Consider the following 23,751-nt stretch of genomic DNA (forward strand, 5'->3'; position numbering starts at 1 on the left):
CAAATATCCACCAGTCCCAACTCCTCACATAAGTCAACCACCTGCTTGGCCTGCGAAGAAATAGTTGAGGGCCCACAAGGCATCCTGTCCACTGTCGGATCCAAAAGACAATTAAAATCCCCCCCTATAATAATGTGCCATGTTCCAAAAGCACTCAACTTAGAGAAAGCACTAATCAAAAATTTAAGGCAATGTGCCGGAGGACAGTAGGCATGCCATATTCCTCCCCATGTATCAGGGCCTTAAGTATTATAAGCCGTCCCTGCTCATCTTTCACCTGCTCTAATAATGTGAATGGAAGATTTTTCTGAATAAGTACCACTATTCCCCTACTTTTAGAGTAAAGAACGAAAAGAATACCCAGTCATAACCCCCCTGTTGTAATTTCAGGTGTTCCCCATCATCAAGATGGATTTCCTACAAGAAAGCGATATCAACCCTTTCCCTCTTAAGGCTAGAAAACACCTTTTTCCACTTAACTGGTGAATGACTTCCCCTAATGTTCCAGGGGCACCATTTTATAAGAAACTTAGCCATATCCTTTTTCAGAGACCCTTGAACCCCTGGGGTTCAAAGCGCTGAGCACAAGTAAATAAAGACTCATAGGCTGTTTTTTGATTATATAGTTCTTCAAATCTATCATAACTATAAACAACTATTACTACCAAAAAACTACAAAGAAAACTAACTATAAAACCTTGAATGGATGACTCTTTCCCCTGCCCATAGGGGGCACTCACCCTGCTCATCCCCTCCACAGCTCCTTCAAACCCGGACTGTGCTCCAACCTTAGGCCAGAAAAAAAACAAGGAAATGATCCTTAAATGAACAGAAAAAAAGACAAAGTCAGGATGAGCACTCCACCCATCCCTGGCTTCATGTCACCCCTACTTGTGACTAAAAGAGAAACAGAACAAAAAAAAAGGGGAGCCAACAAAGAACATCCACAAAATTTCCCATCAGAAAATCCACTTATTTAAAAAACGAAATGTTTCACCCCCCTTCCAAAAAAGAAATTATTAGGGAGAAAGAAAGGGATAAAAAAAGGAAAACATGAGGAAAGAAGGAAAAGAGGACAAACATTAACCATATTCTTCAGGCCAATCCGCCTATTTTAAAGTGTCTACAAAGTTTTTAGCTTTATCCACTGAGTCAACTGTATAAACTGAGTCCTCGTGGATGAAACTGAGCACTGTGGGGTACCTCATGGAGTATTGGATGCCCAGGTTCCTCAGCTCTTTTTAATTTCATCGAAGGACTTCCTCTTTCAAATTAAAGCTGCCGAGAAATCTTGGAAAAACATGATGTTTGACCCCTTGTACAGCAGTGCCTGTGGATCATTTCCCAGTTATCTGGAGGCGTCTATGACTTTTTGCTTGTCCTTATGTGAGTGGAAGTGCACCAGGATCAGGCGGGGGCGCTGCACCGGTCCTGATCTGTGCAATGTAACCCGATAAACCCTTTCAATCTGAAGCCTGCTGGACTCTATGTGAAGGCCCAAAAGTTTCAGCAGCCAGTTTTCAAAGAAGCTGACTGGCTGCTCACCTTCAGGGAGCCCGACAATTCGTAGATTTATCCTCCAACCTCGATTTTTGAGGTAGTTGATATGGTTTCGCAAGGCCTGCACCTCTTGCTCCAGTACCTGGATCCGACTGGATGAGGACTCCATCACAGCTTCCGAGGCCTTAGTTCGACCCTCCACCTCCTCCAGCTGCTCCCCGAGGCCCTGGGTCTCCTGCTCATGCTTCTGCAGCATGGATGCGATAGGTTGGAGCTGGGAAAGAATCTCCCCACAGATCTCCACAATCGCAGCCCCAACTTTCAAGATAAGTCTTTCCATCGCCACAGCCAATTCCTGAGAGTCTGTTAGGTCCTGGGGGGGGTTCAGGAGAGGCTGCTACTGCTGCTGCTGCAGTTTCTAGTTTGGTAAGTGCTGCAGGGGAGTGTCCTCCCTGCTGCTGTTTGCCTGTTCCTTTTCCCTTTGGCATCCTTCCCACTCCCAAATATTAATAAATGTGTTTTGTAAGGTTTTAAGCTAATAATTCCACCACATAAGTTGGCCAGGGATGGCAAAAAACATCAGTATGCCTTGGCTGTTAAGCAGAGCTGTCCACAGCGGTTCTACAGAATCGCCGCCTTCTTGCGGCATCTGGACTCCGAGTTTTTAAAGTCTGCTCCCCGTTCAGGAGACTGCAGCAGCACACAGTGTGCAAGGTCCTGTCCCCAGCCCAGCCCCCAATACCATCCAACACCACCCCCCTCCCCCTGCCCCAACCCTGTCCAATTATGCCCCCACCGCCAACCCCATCCAATACTGCTCCCCCCTTCCCCCCCCCCCCCCCAACCGTAGCCCCCCCACCTGCCCCTGCCCCCATCCCATCCAACACTGCCCACCCACCTGCCCCCGCCTGAATACCTGTCGAACCCTGCCCCCAACTCCATCCAACACCACACCCTGCCCCTCCCAATCCTATTCAACAATGCCCCCCTGCCACCAACCCCATCCAACCCCGCCCCCAATTCCAATTAACACCTCCCCCGTCGTTCCCAACACCGCCCCCGCCTGTCCAACCCTGGCCCCAACCCCATCCAACACTGCTCCCCACCCTGTCCAACCCCGTTCAACACCGCTCCCGCCCCAATCCCGTCCAACGTTGCCCTTGCCTGCCCCGCCCCAAATACTGTCCAACACCATCCAACCCCGCTCCCAACCCTGTTCAACACCGCCCCCCCAACCCCACCCCAATCCTGTCTAACATCGCCCCCGCTCCCAACCCTGTTCAACACCACTCTCTGCCACACAGCCCCATCCAACACCGCCCCTGCCACACAGCCCCATCCAACACCGCCCCCGCCACACAACCCCATCCAACACCGCTCTCTGCCACACAATCCTGTCCAACACCGCTCTCCGCCACACAACCCTGTCCAATACCGCTCTCCGCCACACAACTCCATCCAACCGCCCCTGCCACACAACCCCATCCAACACCGCTCTCCGCCACACAACCCCATCCAACACCGCTCTCCGCCACACAACCCCATCGAACACCACCCCCCACCCCCAATCCCATCCAACACCGTCCCCCCCCCATCCCTCTCCGGGGCAGCCAGACTGTACACCAACAAGACTGCTGCTGAGGCTGCCTTTGTAGGGTAGGTCTCCTAATAGCGCATGCGCACACACACACAGCCGCCCACACAACCTGTTGACAGGTTCCACGTTTGTCCTGTACAGGACAATGTTGGAGAGATTATCTGGGGACGGAGGGGTTTACCCCTCTGTAGAACTCCAGGGAAAGTGTGGGGAGAGAGAGAGAAGGCAGGATGTCGGTCATTTGGAGACAGTGCCCATTTAATCACTGTAAACTAAAGACGCGATGACTGTTGGAAGCACGTCTTTGATATAACGTTTCCATCGGGACCTCGAGATCTCCTTCGGATAATCCAATTTTCGGATAATTGGTATTCAGATAATCGAGGTTCTTCTGTATTTCAATGAAATAATACAATAAATTTAACATGCTCCCCTGAAAAACTGGAAGGAAACTTGAAAGGGTTTCTGAGTTTGCCAATTTCAGTACTGTATTAAGACAGGAGCTAAGGGTTATCATCAGCATCATCACTTTCAGGTGTAGTTCTGGGTGCAGGGTTCTGACAAAAACGTATTTAGTCCATAAGTGGATGGCTGTTGGTTCAGACTGCTTGTTGAGGGTTGGCTTAAAAAAGGCATCTAGTTTTTGCTGCTTTGCCATCTTTCATGAAAAAGCTGTTCATAAGGTTCCAGATAAGAATTTATGTCACGAACTGCTAATCCTAGTGCATTCTGCATTGTAATCATTGTCTTCTAAGAGCTGCGCCTGCCTATCAACTTCCCTCAGGATAGAAGACAAAAGAGAAGCAGAAAAGCTCTTGTGTTGCTGAAGCTTAGACTTCATCATCTTCATCTCGGGCTTCACTTTTAAAGAACAAAGAAAATTTACAGCCCAGGAACAGTCCCTTTGGCTCAGGCTTTGTAGGGTAGGTCTCCTAATAGCACATGCGCGCACGCACGCACACAGCCGCACACAACCCCCCCATCCCCAGATAATCTCTCCAACATTGTCTGTACAGGGCAAACGTGGCACCTGTCAACAGGTTGTGTGTGTGGCTGTGTGTGTATGCGCATGCGCTATTAGGAGACCTACCCTCCAAGCCTGTGCCGATCCAAAACCACTGTCTAAACCTATCGCCCAGTTCCTCAGGATCTGTATCCCCACCTATTCATTCTTCTGTTCAGACGCACCTAAATTGAATCTACCATGCCTGCCTCTGCTACCTCTGCTGGCAACATGTTCCAGGCACCTACCACCCTCTGTGTAAAGTACTTGCAACGTGTATCCCCCTTAAACTTCTTTCCTCTCACCTTGAAGGTGTGACTTCTCGTTATTGAATCCCTTACCCTGCAAAAAATCTCTATCCACCCTGTCTATACCCTTCATGATTTTGTAGACCCCAATCAGGTCCCCCCCCACCCTCCATCTACTTTTTTCTAATGAAAACAATCCTAACCTACTCAACTTCTCTTCATAGCTAGCACCAGCGAACATCCTCGTAAACCTCCTCTGCATCCTCTCCAAAGCGTCCACATCCTTTTAGTAATGTGAAACCAGAACTGTACGTCGTATTCTAAGTGCAGCTGAACCAAAGTCTTGTACAATTTTAACATGATCTGCCAGCTCTTATACTCGATAGCTCGTCCGATGAATGCAAGCATACCATATGCCTTCGTGACCAATCTATCCACCTGTGCAGCCACCTTCAGGGTACAGTGGATCTGAACTCCCAGATCTCTCTGTTCATCAACTTTTCCCAAAGCTGTTCCATTTACAATAAAGTTCGCTCTAGAATTAGACTTCCCAAAATGCATCACCTCACATTTGTCTGAATTGAACTCCATCTGCCACTTCTCCGCCCAACTCTCCAATCTATCTATATTCTCATGTATTCTTTAACCGTCACCTATGCTTTCTGCTACTCCACCAATCTTTGTGTCACTTGCAAACTTAACTGATCAGTCCAACAATGTCCAACAATTTCCCCTCAGCAACAAGTTTTTATGAACAGCTGTGGAGAGATCTTCACAAAGGGATTCAAGCAACCCCTCAACATTTTCAGTCTCCACTTCTTCAAAGCCACTTGCTTTGAAAGAGCGACACAATGTACTTTGATTGCTGGAAGCTCCTCTGACAGTTCAATGCCTTTAACATCATGAAGAAAATCTGGGAAAACCTTCCACCAAACTGCATGCAAGCAGTCCTTATTGACATCGCCCCAAGCCTCCACAACAATGTCAATAGCATTCTTAATCATTATCCCCCTCAGTAGCTCCAATCAGCTTCCTGAATGTTTGCCTTAAGTAATAAACTTTTAAAAACTGCTATTACGTCCCGGTCCATGTGTTGAATGAGAGAGGTTGTGTTTGGAGGTAGAAATAGCACTTTGATATTTTAAGAAAGCTCACCAATGGTGGGAGAATGACTTGGTGAATTGTCCAGAATAAGGAGAATTTTGAAATCCAAATTTTTTCTCCTGCAATAATTTCTAAAATCAGCTTTAAGTCTCCACTAGCATTGGCACCCAACAACACAGTCATTCAATCCTTTGTGACCTTAAAACCTGGAGCGTGTGCTTCATTCATACAAATGTAGGTTCTGGATGGCATTCGCTTCCAACCTGTCTTGTCCAAATTGAAGATTTGATCTAAGGTGTAGCCTTTTTCCTTAATCAATTTTTTATCCCAGGAGGAAATGACAGCACATGTTTCTCTTCTGCACTGGCAACTTTGCCACATAACATTACTTATGAACAGCGTAGCAGTTCTTAAATCCAGCAAACCAGCCACTACTAGCACTGAAGGCAGACACAAAACAGGACCAAACATTACTGTACCTTTCAGAAAGCACTTCACCACAAAGTGCACAAGCCAACTAATCATATGATGTCAGTGCAAGTCCAGTCCTCCGCACACCATGACACCTAGTACTGGGGATGGAATTGCGTAATAGCCAATGGGATTTCGTGTTTTAAAAAAATCGTTCTCCAATTCACCAATCGAGTTACAGCCAAATTGCGTTGATGAAACGCACATTATAGGAGATGAACCTGTATACAGATATAAAAAGAGAAATGCTTGTATTTTTAGAACGCCTATAAAGGTCCAAATGTGTTTTGCAGCTAATTAATACCTATGAAGTAAATCCGCTCTTTCAATCGAGCAAATGTTGCAAATAATAAACTTCTACCAACAGCAGTGCAATAGTGAGTAGGTATTCTGTTTTTGTGATGTTGATGGAACATATTGGCTGGAATACTGGGGACAATCCAGAATCAGAGCATTGGTATGACATAGAAGGAGGCCATTCAGCCCATCATTTCGGCACCAGTTACATTAATTGTAGGGAAATGCCCTGCTCTTCAAAGTATCCGTGCCTGGGTATTTTTATTTTATATCTGATTCATGTCTCATCTAAAAGATGACACCTCGAACAGCGTAGTACGCTCTAAATAATGTATCACTTCAACATCATACTGGAACAACAGCCTTGATCATGATTGTTATATGATGATATTTAGAATAGCTCTGGAAAAAGAGTAAGAATCAACCTAGAGTAATGTGATGCACTTGTGTGTATTGGAAGCTGTATGTATTAATAAATAAAAGAATGTTCATTAGGAACAGAAAGAACATGTATGTAGCGTGTTCCAATTTCAACTCTGAAATGATGATAACCGTTCTTTGGTTCATTTTCCAGGGCAGTGCCTTGACCAATCGAAACCAGTCTGCCTGTTTTAAACAAGGTTTGGCAGTTAATTGTCAGGCATCATTAACTGCTTCATTCTCCAAAAGCAGCAATGTATTTGCCAATCCAGGTCCACTTGACAACTAATCAGTGCTGTTTTATAATATGGTATAAATTGTTTATTCATAGAATCTCTACCATGTGGAAGCAGGCTATTCAGCCCATTGAGTCCACACTGACCCTCCAAAAAGCATCCCACCCAGATCCATCCCTCTACTCTGTCCTTGCAATCCTGTATTTCCCATGACTAACCCACCTAGCCTGCAAGCCCCTGGACACTATGGACAATTTAATATAGCTAATCCACCAAACCTTCACATATTTAAACTATGGGAGGAAACACTCGCAGACAAGTGGAGGCCATGCAAACTCCACACAGACAGTTGCCCGAGGCTGGAATCAAACCCAGTTCTCTGGTGCTCAGTGCTAACCACTGAGCCACTGTGCCCCGGATTTCCTTTTTCTTTGTTATTTCTTGTGAATTGTTCTCATGAGCCCAAAATGAAAACCTTTCACAAAATGTGTATTTTGTTTAGTAGTCCTGTGGTTCGGCACTATCAGGTGACTATAAAGATAAATCAAGTGATACATAGAATTGGGCCACATAATCAGTCGTACTGCTGTTCAATTCAGGAAAGCAAGCACTAATTTATTAAAGGTAAATCACGTCTAACTAACCTTAATGAGATTTTTGATGAGGTCACAGAGGTTTAATGAGAGTAATGTTTCATGTTGATCTATTGATTGGGATGAAACCACTGGTTGAGTTCTTGAAAGACTGAACAATTGCATTTCAGTGAATAAAAAATATCTGTTTCTAGGATGGCTAAGTGTTTCAGAACTATATTGTACAAATTCCAAAGCTGTGAAAACGGAATCACACTGTCTAAAATAACCTATCAGAGTGACCACATTGGAAAAAAGTGAATGACTCAACTCTTAACCCACTCATAAAGCCTCAAGGCAGTACCTTTTAATGCAGCTGAGTATGGAACAAGCCATTAGATGCAACCACTTTGGACATTGGATTCTAACTGAGAATGGAACTGTTCCAGCCTTAATCTAACCATGTCTAAACCACAGACATGAAATCAATTTTCTATGATTATGCTTAAATAACTGACTAGTTTGCGAGGGTAGATTATGCAATGAACCAACTATAACCTTTCTTTGCATTTTAGGAAATTATTTTTCTCCAGGCAAGGCAAAAGAAGGCACACAGAAGGAAAAGGACCTTTAGATGGCTTTCCTTCCCTTTCTCCATTCATTCTCCAGTGTTGAGCTCTATTTGTTGAAAATCAGATGAAAATAACATAAGCAAAACCTGAGGAGGGCAGGGCAAGATGCAGAAACACTGCAACAGTACAACCGTCTGTACTGTTTCAATGGGGAGGCAATGGCCTAGTGGTATCATTGCTAGACTATTAATCCAGAAAGTCAGCTAATGTTCTGGGCACCTGGGTTCAAATCCTGCCATGGTCCAGATGTGGAATGAACTTACTGAGGAAGTTGTGGACGTGAGTACAACTACAGCATTTAAGTACATGAATTTGTTAAATACATGAATAGGAAAGGTTTGGATGGATATAGAGCTGAAAATGTGTTGCTGGACAAGCGCAGCAGGTCAGGCAGCATCCAAGGAACAGGAGAATCGACGTTTCGAGCATAAGCCCTTCTTGCCCGAAACGCCGATTCTCCTGCTCCTTGGATGCTGCCTGACCTACTGCGCTTTTCCAGCAACACATTTTCAGCTCTGATCTCCAGCATCTGCAGCCCTCACTTTCTCTTGGAGGGATATAGACCAGGAGCAGGCAGGTGCGACTAGTTTAATTTGGGATTATGTTCGGCATGGACTGGTTGGATCGAAGTGCATGGAAACAGATCCTATCACTGTGTGATAACAAAAATTGCACAGAAATTCAGCAGGTTTACAGCATGTGTGGAGAGAGAAACAGCGTTAACCTTTCAAGTGCAAGGTAAATCTTTTTGAGTTCTGCATGTTGGGTTAAGTGTCCTTTCTCTGTCTGTAATTATTCATATGTATTTAAATATTTTAAGGTACACGTAGTTCTGTATGACGCAGGTTCTAGCAACATGATTTAGCTATAACGTCGCTGAAGAATTAGGGAACAGTATTTTCGAGAATGCTTACCTCTGTTGGCAACACCGCTTCATTCTGCATATAGACCAATGGGCGCACTAAAATCTCCACGCCATTCTGCGCATGTGCCAGTATCCTGTCTTCGTGCCGTTCTGCACATCTGCGATATCTGTGCCAAAGTCTCTGTGCTGTTCTGCACATGTGCAATGTTAGTGCCAAGGTCTTTGTGCTGTTCTGCAAATGCGCAATATCCACGCTGAAGTTGCTGCGCCATTATGGGCATGTGCATATCCACGCTGGTGTCTGCACATGCATGATATCAACGTCAGTCCTCATGCTGTTCGTCACATGCACAATCTCAGCTGCTGACACAGCAGCATTCTGTGAGAGTTACTGTACACAGAGTAGCTTTCTTACATTTTCAAAATGTACTGTGTTAGATTTACTTTTGTTTCTTTTAATAAATATGATTTCACCTTCATTCAGGCCGTGCTATACTTTGCATTAGACTTTTGGGTGATTTTTCAGCGATGGTGAGTGATTTCTTTGGGTGGTCTGCCCAAATCTTTCTTTTCTCCATTATTTCTATTAAGCAAGGTTTTGCAAGAAAGCAACTATGGCCTTATAGGAGAACTACCTGTATTAATGTAAATTAATGTGGTATATTGCATATCAATAGAGATGTGTTCTTGTTTTAGAATCTTTAAATCATTTATGCCATAATTAAGTGAGCAATTCCAAAACAACTCTTGAATCTATTAAAGGAGCAGATTTTAGATAGTATTATTTTTTGGAACAATGACAGATGCCCTGCTTGTCAATGTTACTTTTTTTATATGAACTTTTGTAAGCAATGTTCCCTCTAATTTATTTTGTCTTTCTTGTACAATAACTTAAAAGGGCTAACTTCAGCACAAACTGCATAGGGACTTTTGTGTTGCTGCACAGCTTACGCAAAGAATTTTTTTGTAACTTAGTGAAAATTAAGTTGATTCAATAACTCATTTGTGTATCCCAAACATACGAAAATAACTGAAAATGCCATATAGGAGTTTATTCTTGACTATAGTATTGCTACTGATATGGCATTTTTTAATATAAAAAATGATGCATATAACCATAATAAGTAGACCCTGAATTTGTTAGTTTTTTTAATTGGAGAAAATTCACTAATAAAAGCAAGTTATAGTGTTAAAAGAAGGAACAATCAACAGAAACTGAATAATCCTAAACAATTCATTTGCAAGATTATTGATTATTGGCAACATCTTAAAAGACTAAACTGCAATATTATAGTGTTGCATAAAAGCAATAGACTGACAAATAAGCTGCATTAAAAACTGGGGGTAGACAACTATGTGCTGTTTATATCTAGACTTGTTTTTAACTTTATGATAATGATATTTATTTAGTAAGCATCAAACCATTTTGAAGCATCTTTGTTGATACTTGTATGAACAAGAAATTGATTAATATAAACACTGAGGACACAAAAGACTGGAAAAAAACTCAACAATATCAATTAGTTGCATGGAATAAATTGTCTCAGATTGAGTTATGAGTTTTAACATTTGATCAGTTGATAAACAGAAATATGTATTCCATGTGACTTGCACTGAGATTACTTAATTTTGCAGTTTGCAAATGTTTACACAAATCATTATGGTGAAAACTGAATACAGATGAGGTAGCAGCAAATTTATTTGTTCCCGTTATAAAGGAATACCTTTATAATATGATTCATAAGACTGTTGCTCATTTGTAGAGTGAAAAGGATGTTCCAAGAGTTAATTCTTTAATCTTTATGGAATTTGCAAATTTCATAAAGATTTAACAAATTTCATAAAGTCTTCAACATGATAATTATCTTTTACCAATCTAAAATATAGAAAACTGTTTTAAGTTAGAAAAATAGCCTTTTAAGAAGATTTTTTTCAACATTTTGGGTGAATGGCAAGTGCATTTCCAAGTATTGTAAGTGGAAGTATTGGAAAGGTAAAATTTAAATCCTAATCTGAGATAAACATTTCATTTCATGTGTGATAGATCAGAGGCCAGGACAGTACAGGTCCCTTAGCTACTTAACCTTTCAGAAGCTTTCCTCAATTATGCTAGATTACAACAGAACTGTCCCTCAACTCCACTAAACCCATTTATTTGTTTCATTTCGTTTGATACCCAAACCTTTTAAAGTTTATTTTTAAAATTCATGAATTTTAAATTAAGTGTGTAATTCAGGAGAAAATTGGCCTTATTGAAAATAAATGTAAGGGAGACAATGCGCAAGATTTTCACTTATCTTTAGAGTCATGACCAGAGGTGGCTGGACCTGCAATCTGGATCTTGTGCTGCTTGACATAAGGTGAGTTTGGTATCACAAATCTGACCCAGAGCCATTTTTAAGGAATCTACAAATAGCAGATCGGCAACTAAAGGGCCTTTCTTATGCCAGCTATGATTTTCAGTTGGTATGTGGGCTTTGCAAATGAGCTCAAACCACAACCAACACAGTCAAATCCAGGCAAGAAAAGTGACTGATCCCATTAGGGTTCTCCCCAGTTGCATCTACTCTAGCTGCCAGGTTTCACTGCTGCTGACCTCTCATGAAGCACTTGTCCTCTTGTGATCACAACCTGGCAACTGTGACTAAGCTCTCTTTATTTAAAAACTGATCTTTTCTTTATGAACTCATCTATGTTGAGGAAAAAGCAGTCTTTTTAAATGAGTAGTTTGTGTTCGTTTTCACAAAGGATGAAAAGAAAAAAGTGGCACAGTTATATGGAAACTTAAAAACACATTGAAGTGAGAAACTTAATGGATTTAATGCAAGTATAAAATAGTTGTTCAGTCAATAATGGAAATGAAGAACCCAAGTGGTTAGGAGTAGGGTTTAAGCGAAAGCTCTCAGTTTGAATGTCACAATGGTGTCCCGCACAAATCTCTACCATGAACCCTGGTTTTCACCTTTTTAAAAATAATTTGAATAAAAGATGAATGTATTAGATATCAAAGTTTGAATATGACACTAAGGATGCATGGGAAGTACATCGTGATCCAATTTAGATCAGAACGACAAATGAATTTATTTTTTAAAACTGAGCTGTTGAGGAACATAGGGATTTAAGGATCTATGTATATAAAACATCAGAAGTTAATGGAAAAATGAAAATGTAATCAGAAAGATGAATCAAATATTGCCCTTTATCTCAAGGGTGGAATATGAAAGTGAGAAAGTGATGGTTATATGGAACTCATTAGGAGTATAGCATTCAGTTTTGAGCATCACATCTCAGGAAGAATATTTTGGCTTCAGCTGGGGGATAGTGAAGATTCACCAGACTGACACTAGGAAAGGTTTGAGTTATGAGGTTAGGTTGTATGAACCTCAATTTGTGTCTTTGTATTTCCTTGAATTTCAGAGACTGAGATATGATCTAATCAAGTGTTTACATTGATAATTTTATCTTCCATCCTTTTATTACTTTTATGATCCGATAGATAAAGAAAAATATTTCTGATGGAGGATTCCAGAATAAAGTGGTATAATTTTATGGAGCCTTCCAAGATGCAATTTGGCTGTTACATTTTTTACATTATAACAGTACCTGTACTTGAAAAGAATTCATTGGCTAGAAAGTTCTTTGAGACGTCCTGAGGTCATGAAAAATGTTCCACTAATTGCAACTTTATTTTGAAAATGGGTTATTTAGAACTGAAATCAGAAAGCATTTTTCTACACAAAAGGTGATTGAAATTTGTCTTCTCAAAATTTGTGGATGTCTGGTCAGCTGATTACGCACACAGTCCCAGACACACACCTTCAATTCTTGGCTGCATCCTTAATTTTGTAGAATGTGGCAGTGGTTGTTAACTTCTGGATGAGCAATCACATATACCCTGACAGAGGCATTGACAAAAACCATAGACTAAACAAACAGTCAGACTGGAAGGTACAAGACTGACACACACAATTCCCAGAGTCACTTTTTGGATTACCAGAAGATAAATTCCAAGTGGCAATGAACTGAAATAGAAGAAACCTAAGAGCCACACAAGTATTTTTGGCACCCGATTACAAATTTTAGAGAACACATCTTGATCAATCCTGCTTTGGGATGTGACAGACATGGTGTCAAGACTGCGATCCACATAATAGTCAGAGGTGGTATGTCTGCTTGGAGTCCTTGGGGAATTCCTTTGTACCTCCCTTATAGTAATAACTAAGCAGTTAGAAGAACCAAGGGTTGAACTGGAAGAAGTCAAGTTCTTTGGTGTTAAAACTACCTCTTTGCAACCTGAATTCCATGTTGTTTTGTCTCTTGCTGTAAGTTTGCACATGATGTTTGTATCATCCGGGAGAGTTGCAATTTCATCCTCATGGACCTCTGTCTCATGGCGACAGAAGGGACAACTAATACAGTGGGAACCATCACTGATGAGTAGTATTTTGTTTAGACATTTTGCACATACTCTGTGTAAACAGTCCAAAATTTTAGGCTTTCGACTATGGCCATTGTACTTTTGATAACAGATCTTGCATTCCAGGTCAGCACTTGAAATGCTTTTGTCTCCTTCTGTTTGAGAGTAGCTCATCTTTCAATCAAATGCTCTGAGGAAAGAAAAAAGTCATTAAATACAAAAAAAATTCTAGAAACATAATACATATATGTATACTCACTGGTTCAAAATAGAGGCTAATCCACATGGTTACGTTAAGGGATAGGTCAGTAGAGTTGCAGTTTCAGATATTTAAGGGTATATCTCAGAATATACAGAATAGATGCGTTCCAATGAGAAAGAAAAGCTCCAAAAGCGAATCTCACCGTCAGTGGTTAACTAAAAAAATTTAAAGATAAGATCACACTTCAAGAAAAAACATATTATTATATTTTTATACCTGATCCTATGGAAGAATGGAAAATATATAAAAAGGAGGAAATGCTTAAAAAAATGAGAGGATCAAAATATGAGAAATTTATAGCAATATAAACACCAACAGTAAGAATTTGAATATTTATAAATATTGATACAGAAGATTTGAGGTTAAAGCAATTGTGGGTATGAATAGATTTTCTGGTTAGCAACATGTAATGAGTGGTGTGCAACAAAGATCAGTGCTGGGGCCTCTGCATTTTACATAATTGACTTGGATGAAGAGACTGAAAGTATAGGTAAGAAAATGAGTTGTGAAGTGGACATGAGGATACAAATGAATATAGGAGAAAGTGAGGACTGCAGATGCTGGAGATCAGAGCTGAAAAATGTGTTGCTGGAAAAGCGCAGCAGGTCAGGCAGCATCCAAGGAGCAGGAGAATCGAAGTTTCAGGCATAAAAAGGGCTTATGCCCGAAACATCGATTCTCCTGCTCCTTGGATGCTGCCTGACCTGTGCTTTTCCAGCAACACATTTTTCAGCTATAAATGAATGTACTTAGGTTAAATGAGTGGGCCAAGATCTGGCAAATGGAGTATAACGTGGTAGAGCTAATAGAATGCTATGGTTTACTGAGAGGGAAATTGAATATAAAAGTAGGGGACTTGGTGAGTTCACATCTGGAGGACTATGTTATGTATTGGTCACCTTAATTAGGCAGAATACAGGTAGATTGGAAACAGTTCAGAGAAGGTTTACTTGACTAACATCTGGAGTGGGTGGGTTGGCTTAAGAGGAAATGTTTGACAAGTTGGGTTTGTATCTACTGGAGATTAGAAGAGTAAGAAGTGACTCAATTGAAACATAAGATCCTGAAGGGTCTTGATAGGGTGCATGTGGAAAGGATGTTTCCTCTTGTGGAAGAATCTAAAACTATGGGTCACTTTCAAAATAAGGAATTGCCTATTTCAGACAGAGTAGGAGATTTCTTTTCTCAGAGTAACGAGTCTTTGGAACACTTTCTTGAAAGGCGGGAGGGGGGAGGGGGGGAGAGGTGGGTGGGGGGTTGAAGCAGTGGTGCTGTAGGATGGCTGATGTGGGGGTGGTGCTGGAGATTGTTTCAAACGGTCTTGAATTTAAAAATAAGAACTAATCCACCAGACACTGCCTGTATATCAAGCAGTTCGTGTTACGATGCTATATAAGGCAATCCCAGATTGAAACAACATGCCTGAATAACAGTCTTGAACAAAATTTCAGAGCTTCGTGTATTTGTGGGTTTCAATGTACTTTTTAACTTCACTTTAATAACTTCACTCACTGAGATCACGAGATAATTACTGATGAGAAAGTCTTTTCACAATATGAATTCACCCATTCACAATGTATTCTCCCGTTGAAACATCCAGTTGGTTTGTAACTTATTTGAAGGGCACTCAAACCTATCCAGTGTTCTGCTGTATTCAGAGGTCTGCTGTAACCATTGATCACTCCTTGGTCTAAAATTAAAATGACATTTTCAGGCAGCGTGTTCACAGTCCCTTACCCAACTAATGTGTCTGATTTGTTATTACATTTTTTTTTTGTCGAATGTTAAGCCTTTCTGGCAAGGCCAAGATTTATTGCCCATCCATCCCTAATTGCCCTTGATTAGTGAAGTTCAAAATTTTCAGATAATTGTATCGTATTTCAGTATGTTGGGACAACGTGAAGAGTCTGCTGGTGACTGACAGTCCAAAATGTGGTCCACTGCTACTGTCACTTGCCCTTCATAGAATGTTCAGGAATTAGGTCATGGGACAGGTTATAAATGGAAAGAAAGGCAATGGTATGTGGTGAAGTCTGTGGTTACTGACAGGCTTGGGGAAACTTATGTTGATTGACCCGTGCTCTTTAATCCTGCTATCTTCTGTTGATGGGTAGTGAAATATAGGTGTGCCTCTTGGTGTAAAGAGCATCAGTGACTTATACTGCAAACTGGGATGTTTTGAAGATATCAACTTCTGAGCCTTGGAAGGAGCCTCTGTCATTAGAGTTAAAAGTTGCAATGTCCTTGACAGGCCTTCAATGTTTTGATTTCAGGCTCAAGTTCTAGCTACAGCATATTACCTAGCTCAGTTACAGCATCTTTGGTGAAACAAAGTCATCTCAGGCATTGTTCTTTAGTAAAGTTAATGTAGAAGTAGTCCTGCCTGACTACCCACTGTGATTTTACGAATTCCTCTTGTAGCAATTCCTCCTTCTTCCCCTTGCAATCCTGTTGTTTTCATTGTCTTGCCTCATCTGCCCAGGGCTGTTGGAAGACAAACAGTGGCAGCGCAACACCAAAATCTTCTCAACAGTCAAAGTGAATGTATAAAATGGGTCAAAATTCCAGAAGTTAACCAACAATCTAAAATGATATACCAATTGTTAATTCCATACTGGATGGTCCCTTTCTGACTTTCACAAGTTGTCAGAGATCTTAACACATGGCAAGATGGATGCTAAAGTACACCAGAATCTGAAGAGGACCATCCGACATTTGCAGAATGCTAATTTGTATAAAGGCTTCAGTGTTATCTATCAATATGGCAGGCAACACACTTCCTCCTTGAAATAAAGATTAACTTCCTGCTATATTGGCGGATTAGGAGGCCATTCAACACCCAAAAATGCTGGTGCAGCATAAACACATTTCTAGAGCTATGTCTTTCTTAATAACCTGCATCTTTAGCTCTAGGGGATTAGTTTTGTCCTGTTGTTGGCATTGCATCAACATTTGAATCTCTCTATTGTGTCTCGATCATCAGAACCAGATACAGTGATCAAGATGCAGGCAGATTGAGTTTAGTTATGATTTTCTTTTGTATTCTTGTGTTGTACCTATAATTTGGTACTTTGTTGATTCTTTTGGTTGGACATAATTGTAATTTTTGTAACTAAATGAGACACAGATGATGGCAAATCGACAGCTCTTTTATTTTTGCTCCAATTTTCTTTTCCAGTCAGATCAAAGAAATATGGAGTCTTTACCAGCTGTGATTCCAAACCACTTGAGATGTCTAAGTTATATGAAGTTAATCAGTCACCTACTGAAACAGCTTTATTGTTTTCAAGCACCCTTTCGGTATTTTCAGAGAGTAGGGCAGTCAAACTACATATTTTAAATAGTGGGCCTCGATTGATATTCCAATATTAATACAGGCCACACTAGCAGAAATTATTAAATTAGAATTAGATCTTAGAATACATTTTCTTCTAATATTTGAAATACCTCCATCAAACGGCTTTTTCTTTAAATGATTCTTTGCACCTTTGATATTTTGATCATTCCAAATAGATGTGAAAAAAAGTTCAATTCATAGGTCGTAAAAGCATCTCAGATTGTTGAATCATGGAGTTTTACACATGTAAATATGCTTTCATTTATGGTATTTCTTTGGTAGATTAATTATTTGCTTTGTTTTATTCATTGATGAAAGGTATTGACTCTGCCATTGGGCTATCCTATAAATTGGAAAGACCGGCTTTACTAATTTATTAAATCCTTAAAAGGTTCATATGAATGGATATTAATCTTTTATCATATGAGTTTCAAATGTAGCAATTGCAGTGTTTGTATTGAGCACAGGCCCATGTAATCATTTGGGACCACTTTGTAGTTTGCTAGACTGAACCAGAATCATTGGTCTGATCTAGTGCAATAGATCTTTGACAATAGACAAGTTTGGACTGACAAGTGACAAGCAATATTAGTACCACATAATTGCCAGGCAGTGACCATCTCCAATGAGAGAGAATTCAACCATCATTCCTTGACATGCAATGGTATCACATCCTGAGGTTATCATTCACTGGAAACTGAACTGGATGAGCTCGACAGGGCATTCCTATATAACGCAACAGTTGCGTTCCTCTGCAAGCTCATGTTGTAGAAACTGCTATCAAAAGTCACGCTGTATAGGACTGCAAAAGAAAATTACTATACCCATTCAGTAGAAATTTCACGTTATGCAAACAGCATCCACAATTCGTCAAATGCGTTATAGCCAATTTGCTTTGACTAAACATACCAGAAAGACTTGTATAAGTAATGTGGTTACAAGAGCAGGTCAGAGACTGCTTGCAACAAATAATTCATTTCCTGACTTCCTTAAAGAATGTCTACCATCTGAGGAATGTGATGGAATACTCGCCATTTTCCTGAGCGAGTGAAACTCAAACATCATTTAAGAAGCTTGACTCCATCTAGGACAAAGCAACTAATTTTAGTGGCACCACACCAAGAAGAATTCATTCCCTTCACCACAAGGCTCAGTAACAGTTGTGCGTACCACTTACAAGATGCTTGGTAGAAATTCTCCAAGTCTCATTAGACAGCACCTTCCAAACCCATGGCCACTTCCATATAAAAGGACAATTGCCAGAGATACGTGGGAATATCACTGCTTGCAAGTTCCCCTCCAACCCACACATTATCCTGACTTGGAAACATATCACCATTCCTTCAATGTTGCTGGTTCAAAATCCAAACTCTATCCCTAGTGGTATTGTGGATCTGCCTACACCAAATGGACTGCAATGGTTCAAAATTGGACTTAAGTACTCAATATTAGCTCTCTGCTTTATTGGCACCACATAAGCAACCATTCCTCACCACCAATGCACAGTAGCGGAAAACTGTAGTATCTACAAGATGCACTACATATATTCATCTAAGATCCTTAGCCAGCAGCTTCCAAACCCACTACCATTTCTATCTAGAAGGACAAGGGTGGCAGAGTCACCACCCCTTGTCAAGGGCATGGGTTTATAGTGCTGATCCAGCAAATGATACTTGCATTGCATGAATTAATTTTTTATTCACTAGTGGGATGAGTGCATCACTGGCTGGTCAGAATTTATTGCCTGTCCCTAGCTGCCCTTGAGAAGGTGATGGCGATCTACCTTGCACTGCTCCAGTCCACGTGCTGTAGGTTGACCCATAATGCTGTTAGGGGAAGATTTCTAGGATTTTGACTAAGCATAACCGAAAGAACAGTGATATATTCCCAAATCAGGATGGCAAGTGACTTGAAGGATCTTGCAGGTGATGTTGTTCCTGTGTCTCTGCCACCCTTGTCCTTCTAGATGGAAATGGTAGTGGGTTTGGAAGCTGCTGGCTAAGGATCTTAGGTGAATATATGTAGTGCATCTTGTAGATACTACAGTTTGCCGCTACTATACATTGGTGGTGAGGGAATGGATGCTTATGTGGTGCCAATTAAGCAGAGAGCTAATATTGAGTACTTAAGTCCAATTATATAGAATTACTGTTGTTTTAGAAGCAACCCTCCACTTCCCTGATCTGTAGGAATAATGAATTGGGCATCACCACAGATCTGACCTCCACACCAGGGTACTTTGGGTGTTGCTGTGTCCTGTGACCCAAAATAAGATTTTATGGATCTCTATAAAGTGGGGACCTTAATGATTGCCTACATTTGGGTTCAAGGCTTGGCCATAGATAGAGATTCAGAAGCTTTGTTTTACTCCAACTTGTTGCAAGTTTCATTATCATTAATTGACCACCTAATGACCCACGTTGGTGCCACGTTAGGCACATCACCCAAGGATCTTTTCATCGAGAACTTAATTAGTGAGGTAGTGAAAAGGAAGTAAGTTTCTCTGCAGGATCAACTTACCCAATTACCTCCAAGGAGAGGAAAATCATGCCTTCTGATTCTAAACGGAGATGACAGAAGTGTGAAAATGTGGATGATGAAACTGTAAACAATCGAGCATAGGCAAATGAGGTGTTCAGAGACCTAAATAGTTTAGGGAATTGAGTTGAGAAAAGCCACATGAAATTCAATGTAAAATAAACATTGGAACTATAAACTTAAATAATGTTAGTTAACAGCACAGTGAAATAAAAGACGCAGAAGTGTTGGAACAGATTGCTGCAGTGTGCAAATGCTTTCAACAATCAATATGGTGAATAGGAGCTTGGATTTTATAATGCACTAGGTGAGAATAGAAGTTTGCAGATTTAATATTGAACTCATTATAAAATCCAGTTACAACTACAGAAAGTCGGTGAAGGCATTAGAAAAAAATCAGCATAGGATTATTTGTATTTGATATCTGGTATCAGAAACTTGACCTTCTATAATGGAGACACTGCAGAAGTTGAATTTACTTGCATTTAGAAAAGATACGTGAGGGTATCGTAGTTAAGTATCCAAATTTATATAATTGAAATTAAAATCAGATTAACCATTATCTTTTATCTTGTATCTTGTTCATATATTTGCATCAACAAGCTGAGCCCTGAAAATTGTTTACCCTGCTGACAACAAGAGAACTTGGGATGGAGCAAAAATCTGGCATAGCTAGTTCACACAAATTGGGTTGAATTTTTTGTGCTGAAAATGTGTTGCTGGAAAAGCGCAGCAGGTCAGGTAGCATCCAAGGAGCAGGAGAATCGACATTTCGGGCATGAGCCCTTCAGGAATTCCTGAAGAAGGGCTCCTGCCCGAAACGTCGATTCTCCTGCTCCTTGGATGCTGCCTGACCTGCTGCGCTTTTCCAGCAACACATTTTCAGCTCTGATCTCCAGCATCTGCAGTCCTCACTTTCTCCTTGAATTTTTTTGTGAATACCTCTATTGGGTAGAAGCTAGGCAGATCAAATCTGCCTTTTCAATAGAGGTGGTTGGAGGCCCATTCAATTTTCATGTTTAGCTCTCATTTGAATTTTGCTGGTGAGTCATTAGTACTGTGGAGGATAGATTCTTGGCAACCCTGTCATGGAACTGTACTTGCTCCAGATAAGTTAAGTGGGAGGGCCACAGGGGATTGGGCTTGTGGGGTAAAGGAATTTATTTTCATGGAGCCCTGAGGAACATTTGAGAATTAGCCCAATTTTTCAAAGTAGATTAGTCAGAGAGACAGTCATAGTAGATGGTTATTTCAAAAGTAATTGGACAAACACTTGGAGAAAAAATAATTTGCAATATATGGATAACATTGTTGAATTGTTCTATTGTTGAATTTTGGGGATGAACAAACATTTTCTTCTAGTCAGCAAATTTCTATGTTCCTCTGATTCCCATATTGCACAATATGGAAATTTCTGAATTCAAGTCTGACTCTAAGGATTGAAATATAAAATCTAAGATGATCTTTCACTGTAGTACTCTTGCAGCTGATCCTAATCATTTGGATTGTTACGACACTATTTGAAGTGTTTTGTGGCACAATGGTAGTGTTCTTACATCTGATCCAGGAGACCTTGGTTCAAGTCCTACCTACACTGATGTGTGAAATATTTACAAGCATGTTGCCAGGGTTGGAGGATTTGAGCGAGAGAGAGAGGCTGAGTAGGCTGGGGCTGTTTTCCCTGGAGCGGCAGAGGCTGAGGGGTAACCTTCTAGAGGTTTACAAAGTCATTTGGGTAGCACAGTTGCTCAGTGGTTAGCACTGCTGCCTCACAGCGCCAGAGATCCAGGTTCGATTCTGGCCTCGGACGACTGTCTGTGTGGACTTTGCAGATTTTCTGTGTGTCTGCATGGGTTTCCTCTGGGTACTTCAGTTTCCTCCCACAATCCAAAGATATGCAGCTCAGGTGAATTGGCCATGCTAAATTGCCCATAGTTAGGGGTCAATGTAGGGGAATGGGTCTGGGTGGGTTACTCTTTGGAGGGTTAGTGTAGGCTTGTTGGGCCAAATGGCCTGTTTCCATTGTAGGGCATCTGTAGGGAATCTAATCTAATCATGAGGGGCATAGAGAGGGGTGGGGGAGTCCAGAACAAGAGGACATGGGTTTAGGGTGAGAGGAGAAAGATTTAAAAGGGAACTAAGGGCACCTTGTGCATGCAGAGCATAATATGGATATGGAATGAACTGCCGGAGGAAGTAGTGGAGGCTGGTACAAATACAATATTTAAAAGGAAAATGGACGGGTATATGAATAGGAAGGGTCTAGAGGGATATGGGCCAGGTGCTACAAATGGGACTAGATTACGTTAGGATATCTGTTTGGCATGGACGAGTTGGACCAAAGGGTCTGTTTCCTTGCTGTGCATCTCTGACTCTGTGACAGATTGATGAAAAAATATCTAGCAGGATTTGACGGGTTCTTTTGGTAAGGTAATAAAGTCCCTATGCCTGAGCTGGAAGGCACAGGTTAAAATCCCAACTGCTCCAGAGGTGTGAAGTAACAAGTTGATTAGAAAGTATGTGCGATGAACTCTCAGCCAAGGCAAACCTGTAAAACTGGAAACCATAACCTTCAACCAAAGCCATCAATAAACTTTATTTAGTCAAGTAATTAATTGTTATTTGTGGGAATCTGCTTCATGTATATTAGTTGCTGCATTCCCAATATTTTACTGTGATCAGAATTGAAAAATGTGCTTTTTAAAGATTTTTTTTCTTGTGATATGGGCCTCTCCAGAAAGGCCTGCATTTGTTGCCCATCCCTAATTAGTCCTTCAATTGAAAGATCAGTAGTTCACTTCAGAGCAAATTGAGAGTTAATCTGTGATATAGAATCCCAGAATAGAACAGGCCAGAACAGGAAAACATGGCTGATTTCACTCCCTAAAGGGAGATCGGATTTTTAACAACAATCAATTATAGTCTTGTGCTCACAATTACTGAGATTTGTTTCTATTCCAGAATTATTAATTGAATTTAAATTCCAAAGACTACCACTGTCCCAAAAAAGACTTAGACTCTAGATCACGGTTCCAGCCCCATTACCATTACACCACTGTCTCCCCTGGTTGTGAAGCACTAACTCATCCTAAGGACTGGAAATGGTGTTTTATAAGATCTTTATTACTACATAATATGCATTTTTCATAATTTTTAAACTGTTTTGCTCAGCTAGAGGATTGCAGTCAGCTGTGGGTTAGACCTATAAAATTATCTTCGACTTTAGTTCTGTTCATTGACTTTCAGGAGGCAGCATTCAAGTTGAATGAACTGAAGATGGATGTTAATTTTTTTGCTGCCTTTGAAAGGTCTCTTCTTTCTAAGTAGTGCTCCAACTAGTGCTTGAATTAAGAACCAGCTGAACTCACTCAAGTTAGCCAAACTGTTAAACTGGCGCACAACCGTTTGACTTTCTAGTTGATAGATTTCAGACCAGTTTGTTTACAATTGTTTGTTTACCATGCTAGCTAACAGTACCAGAGGCAAAAATAGATTGAATTTTCATATTTCATAATTACTTTTATGTGGCTGCGTTATTATACAATGAATAATTATTCATTCCAATCTTTGATTGTGCTTGGTGGTTACACCTCACTGGAAAGCAAGTTATAGGATTGCTTGCATTTCTGTGAAAGGAGCTTTGCTGGAAGCAGATCTGAAGAGCCGAGTCAATTTAATGTATTTATTATGAATTTGAATACTGAACAATTTTTTGTTCTTTCACTATAATTAACGTTCTAAATATTGGCATTTTGCTTGTTAGGAAATATAAGTGCTGCAGAATGTCTGTTGTGAACCTAAATTATTTTCATTTCTAATCTGTAGTTCTAGTGATTTTGTTACCTTCCCAAGTGTAATCTTTAACCTGCCAAAAAGCAGCTGTTTCATCGGATTGTTTTTAAAGCACCTTATTTTTGATGTATCTGTTCTATTTTTTTTCTAAATAAAAATCATACAATGTATTATGGATACAGCAAGGTAGATAAATAAATACTTCTGTTCAGCAATTTGTGAAGACAGGAAGGTTTAAATCTGAAAATATTATAGAAAACAAGTTTAAAGAAATATACCAAATTTAGTTATGCTGTCAGACCTTTGGTTACTCGCTCCCATGTGAATATATTATTTAGTAAAATAGACAAAAGCATACCTGATCATGTCTTAATCATCTTCAAAGCCTTTCATTTCGGATTGAGAAAATGTTTTTCCGGAGGTGATCCACAAGCCAGTAGTTTATCATTGTGTTAGCAGA

At 40.5% G+C, this 23,751-nt stretch overlaps 2 protein-coding genes across 4 annotated transcripts in view; one reads left to right on the top strand and one right to left on the bottom strand.

The window, feature by feature from the left end:
* cep89 (centrosomal protein 89) overlaps positions 1–23,751 on the top strand; it is a 117,555-nt gene that overhangs the window by 87,250 nt on the left and 6,554 nt on the right. The gene's annotated exons all lie outside the window — the stretch shown is intronic.
* On the bottom strand, positions 12,811–23,734 carry LOC122558359 (E3 ubiquitin-protein ligase RNF182). Of its 2 annotated transcripts, none has more exons than XM_043706842.2 (2): positions 23,650–23,734; positions 12,811–13,552 (listed from the first exon to the last, which is right to left on the bottom strand). In XM_043706842.2, the coding sequence occupies exon 2, from the start codon at positions 13,534–13,536 to the stop codon at positions 12,811–12,813; it is 726 nt and encodes a 241-aa protein (XP_043562777.2). In that variant the 5' UTR covers positions 13,537–13,552; positions 23,650–23,734. The 2 variants fall into 2 exon arrangements, with proteins under 2 accessions (XP_043562777.2, XP_043562774.2); XM_043706839.2 differs by lacking the exon at positions 23,650–23,734 and adding an exon at positions 19,482–19,574.

Source organism: Chiloscyllium plagiosum, unplaced genomic scaffold (assembly GCF_037043375.1).
Source record: "Chiloscyllium plagiosum isolate Xiang-an unplaced genomic scaffold, Cpla_swu_hap1 HiC_scaffold_17, whole genome shotgun sequence".
Classification (NCBI taxonomy): Eukaryota; Metazoa; Chordata; class Chondrichthyes; order Orectolobiformes; family Hemiscylliidae; genus Chiloscyllium; species Chiloscyllium plagiosum.